Below are 5,000 nucleotides of genomic sequence, written 5' to 3' on the forward strand. Positions count from 1 at the left end.
CTACTATATATATGTTGTTCTTTCAGAAAATTGCCTTTTTTAAAATCTATTTTAAGTGAATCTGTTCTACTAGCTTAGTTGACAAATATTTCAATTATTGATTAATCTCTGTTAATCTGATTAATCGTTTCAGCCCTTACTCTGATCATATTGGTAACTTCACTTATGCCTACCCCTAACTTTAACCATAAGCACTCTGTTCCTTAACCCTGGACTCTTAGCGCCGCATTAAGATGGGGTTTTGGTTCCCACCAGGCCCATCTGTCTTCAGTAGGTTAATAAGTATCGCAGAACAGGTCCAACACAAACAAGAGCACAAACACACATCCTTCATATCACATTAGTTGTGAGCTGCTTGGGTTTGTGACCTTTCCCGTCGTCAGATTGATAGGACCTCAAATGGCTCCAACTTTGAGCCATTTGAGGTCGGCGCTTTTGGGTCATCCAGTTAAGTGACAAGCCATAGGTTGATGGAAAATCTATAGCAGCACCGCCATACATTACCTTTATATGATAGGGGGGTCCACAGCCTGCCGTCCACGGGCCGGACCCCTGTGAGTGCCTGTGAGCGCTGTAAATCACTCCATGCTATTGATTTTCCATTAGAAGTCGGCGGCTGCGAGCCCCTCTGACACGCCGTTCACAAACACCTCACTGAGTGGAAGCGGGAAGCGACATGAGGTCATGTGACTCGGGGCGAGCTCTCCGAAGGGAAAACCATGAATCTGGGATCATGGAAGAAAGCTTCACAGGAAAACTATTTGATCTAATCGCTGATTTTTTCTAAACAAAGACACTTTATTACATGATGTTTCTCTTTGATTTTTAATTAAATTATTACTTTTCACCTAGCTTCAACTTGATGGTATGCAATTATAATTATTATGGTATGTAACTGTCATAGTAGACAAGATAAGTAGTCAGAAATAACAAAAGTAGACATTAAAAACACTTTGATAGTAAAGTGAAGGAGTTGCACTAGTTCAACTGGTTGGTTTCCTCTATGTATTGAATTGCAGCAATCGTTGCAAAAGTCCAGTTGCAAAGGGCTGATTGGATTATTATTATTATTTTTTTGGTAGGATTTGGTGTGTGTATATTTAGTGGCTGAAATTGGGACAGATTGGAATGGTAAAGAGTTGTGAAAATGACACAGACCCAAACTCTAAACCCGGTCCATCCCATTCTTTACAGAGTTTATCTTTATCTTTTTTGGGTTCAGAATCAAAACGGGATAATTGTGCTGTAAGAACCCCCAGTTTTGTCAAAGCTTCAACCGTCTGTTCTGGTTCTGGTTTGTTCTGGGTCAAACTGTTGACATCATCTCAGTGGAAACTCGTTGCGATGAGCAACCAAATCTCAAAGCTGACCTGACCTGGAAACTTCTGCTACTCCTGTGTTACAGTCCAAAGTTAAACCAGGTTTATATCAACATTGACTGAAGGGATTTGGTCAAATCTGGTTTTTTAACAGGACAATAATCCCAATAACTCATCTGGAATGGTTAACATATGGCCCTGACTACAACCTAATTAAATATTTGTCATTTTAAATTAGCCTTATCAATTCATAGTGAATAAAAGAAGCATATTGGAAACACTTCAGCAACGATTTCCTGAAGTAAATTGTTGTTTTCAATCCATCTTGAGGAGTAGCGTTGAACGTTTTTGCTATGTTGGCTAAAAATCTCAGCACAGCTGGGTCGTGAATTATTATTATTTTTGTTTAAAAACACAAAGATAATTCTGTACATTTAACAGTAACATAGTCAGGTTTATATTAAAATGGATTTATTAGCCTTTGTGGAAACATAAAAACAGTCTCCCTGGTTTCCTGTTGTCCCATTACTATGAAAAAGAAGAGGAAAATAGCTAATAAAAGACAAAAACTTATTTTTTAAGAAAATTTAAATTTGTCTTGGAAAATAGATTACAAAACATTCTTGAATTAATATTGTGGCCCATGTAAAATCATTCCCAGGTCTGCAAATGGCCCGCGCCCCTCACTTTGGACATCCCTAGTCTATTGCAAATCCACGAATCTCTTTATAAAACCATTGCTGGTTTTTATTTTATGGCTATTCAACCCTTAAAACAATGAAGTACAGATAACTTGAAAATGAATTTTATGTCTTCTCTGTTTGCTCGAGTCAACCTGGAAACTCTACGGTGCCGCCGCCTTGTTGGCGTGAAGTGACGTCTGATCGTCAGTCACACCCTTCATGCATAAACACAGCTGCAGCAGCATCCCTGATAGGAGACAGGAGATCAAAACGGAGATGTTTGATTATTAGAAACAACGACTCAACACATTTCTGCTTTCATAGATGCCAAAAGAATAAAACAATAAAATGAAACCGTTTTTGACCAACTTCTTCCCTTTTTCCTCTTCTTATTGCAGACAGTAAAAGCGCAGAAGCCCACCTTCTTGGCACTGCACTGTCAGGAGTGCGGTGGGAAGAGTTTGGAGTCAGGCGTGACGGAGGTGAAACGTTTCGTCAAGTAAGTGTGTCGTTTATTATCCGCTCTAATTGATTTCACGGTCTAAAATAGAGCAGCTGATAGAAACTGAGCGGACTACGCCCCCCTGTGGCCACTTCCCGTCATTTCTGGTTTGTTGTGTAAAATGGGATTTCATTGCTCCGTTATCAGTGCTCCATCGGTTTAGGAGTTTATCGGTGTGTGGATGTGTGTGTCCGTCAGAGAGCTGATGGCCGCTCAGGAGCTGAAGGACTACAGCAGAGCCCGCGTCTACATCGATGAGAGCTACGAATCCCCAGAGCGCTTCACGGTGAGCACTACCATTTATTCAGCCCAATCCGTTTGTTTCCATAAATTATGTTAAATAGTTGCATGGATTATGTGTTTTGCTTGTCTAAAGTTTTATTCATTTGTTTAGCAGAATAATTCTGCTTGAACTTTGTTTTTTAAATCAACATATGAAGTGTATACACACACTTTCACCTATAATTTGTTAGCAAGTTGAACCTCAACCAAATTTATAGGCATCAACCAGGTGAATATTTAGAATAAAATAGAAGTTTCTTGGATTGAAACAATCAGATTAATCGTGATGGTTCGATCATCAAAATCAACTAATCTAGTCATCGACTGAGAAAAGGCCACTTGCTAAAAATAACAGCATAGTCAGAGCAGTAATTAGGCCAAAATTGGATAAAAAATACACACATTTTGCATTCAAACTGAAAAACTTTCTTTTTCTGTAAAAACGTTCTCCCCAAAGCTGCTCAAGTAACATCATTTTAGCTTCACCTGGTTCAAATTCTGTAGAGAAAATCTCATATCAACACCTTTTGCTGTCAAATTATTGATCAGTAATAAAAAAAAGCAATCAACAGATCAGCTGTTGATGTGAAGTCAAGCAGAAGGACCTGAGCTTAGAAGTATTAGAAGTATTTTGTCACTATATATATAAAAAATAAATAAAATATATATGTTTTTATTTAAAAAGTACTTTGAACCGGAGGTGCGTGGCAACTAGTTACATTTAATTGAGTAACTTTTAAGAGTAGTTTTTTTTTTTTAGTTTTTGTACACGATACTTTGTACTTTTACTGGAGTAATAGTATCATAAAGTATTGCTACTCTTGCATAAATAATATGTCTGGATACTCTACTCACCTTGAGTAACTCAATTTAATAAAAACAAACATGTTTTAACCAAAAAAACACCAAAAACATACACAATTTATATGAATGTGAGAGTTTTTTTTGTTGTTACTCTAATCTTTGTGATCAAACGACAAGTATCGTCACAGGAAGTTCTTCACCCTATTTTGACATATAAAATATGTCAAAATTTAGTTTCGGGAAGTCTATTTTGGAAAAACTTAAAATTAGGAATAGAGCTTATTCTGCTTAAAAGTAGTTGTTTTAAAATTGTATGAATTTTCATTTATTTTTTGTCCATAAAACATCAGAATTTAAACTTTGTTAGATTTTTCTTTTGTACCATATTTTTTTTAAAATTTAAATCAGATGTTATGATTCATTAGTAGCCTTTTTACTCGAGTAATTACTTGGGCTGCTACATTTTAATTTACTTGAATAAAAGTACGTTGAAGTAGTACTACTTTTATTTGATTACAATTTCCGGGCACTTTAACCATTTCTTTCTACACTGTAAAACTACATGAATGAATGAATAATTCAGTAAATACTGCAGTTTACATGTGTGAAAACAGTTGATGGAACGTATCTTATCCAAACATTAAATTAATATATTATGAAATTTAGCTAAGTTATTAAAATGTTGTGTTAATTTAAGTATTAGTGCTAATAACAGAACTTGTCTATTATCACTGATCAAAGTCAATTTATTAATTTCTTTTCACTCCAGTTCTCAGAACTTATAAAATTTTTATAAAAATAACTAAAAAAGCACTTTAGATAGAGAGTATGTAGGCAATATTTCGATTGGAACCACAATTTAAACTGTTATTTATTTCTGTGTCGCCCGTTACCTTGGTGATAACCCATTCTGCTGATTTATGACTGAAAGGGGCTCCTGCAGTGGTCGCAGACGGCCACCAGGGGGCAGCAAATATTCAGAAATAACGTGGCCAAAGGTTGAGAAAGCGACTCTTGTTCAAAATCAGAGTGACATTTATACAGAGATGAACTCAGATAAGCATAAATTTAACTCTAAAAAGGAAAATATATTAGAAATATGCAGTTTTGGGATAAACTAACCAAGTAGTTCATAACTAAATTATAAAGTGGAGATAAATGCTAGTTTAATCTCAGGAAACCTGGTTAGTATCATGCAAAGCAATGTGTGTGAAGGAAAACTGACACTTCAAATCAACCTGAACACATGAGGTGAAGCACGGTGGTGGCAGCATCATGGTGTGGGAGTGTTTAAAACTTGTGAGAGGCTGCAGGTTTTGACACTGGAGTGAGGTTCTCCTTCCAGCAGGATGAGAGTAAACATCTAGTCAAAAGCTACAAAGAATGGTTTACATAAAAGGCCCAATCTTA

The 5,000-nt window shown here is 36.3% G+C and overlaps 1 protein-coding gene across 3 annotated transcripts in view; it reads left to right on the top strand.

Moving 5' to 3' along the window:
• The window catches only part of inpp5a (inositol polyphosphate-5-phosphatase A), a 220,012-nt gene that overhangs the window by 103,120 nt on the left and 111,892 nt on the right, over window positions 1-5,000 (top strand). For all 3 annotated transcript variants that reach the window (XM_015033581.1, XM_015033583.1, XM_015033582.1), the window contains 2 exons: window positions 2,401-2,501; window positions 2,703-2,790. In XM_015033581.1, coding sequence (XP_014889067.1) covers window positions 2,401-2,501; window positions 2,703-2,790 — 189 coding nt within the window. The remainder of the gene's footprint in view (window positions 1-2,400; window positions 2,502-2,702; window positions 2,791-5,000) is intronic.

The sequence above is a fragment of the Poecilia latipinna genome, unplaced genomic scaffold (genome assembly GCF_001443285.1).
Source record: "Poecilia latipinna isolate Pla-1442-1.1 unplaced genomic scaffold, P_latipinna-1.0 Scaffold273, whole genome shotgun sequence".
NCBI classification, from domain to species: Eukaryota; Metazoa; Chordata; class Actinopteri; order Cyprinodontiformes; family Poeciliidae; genus Poecilia; species Poecilia latipinna.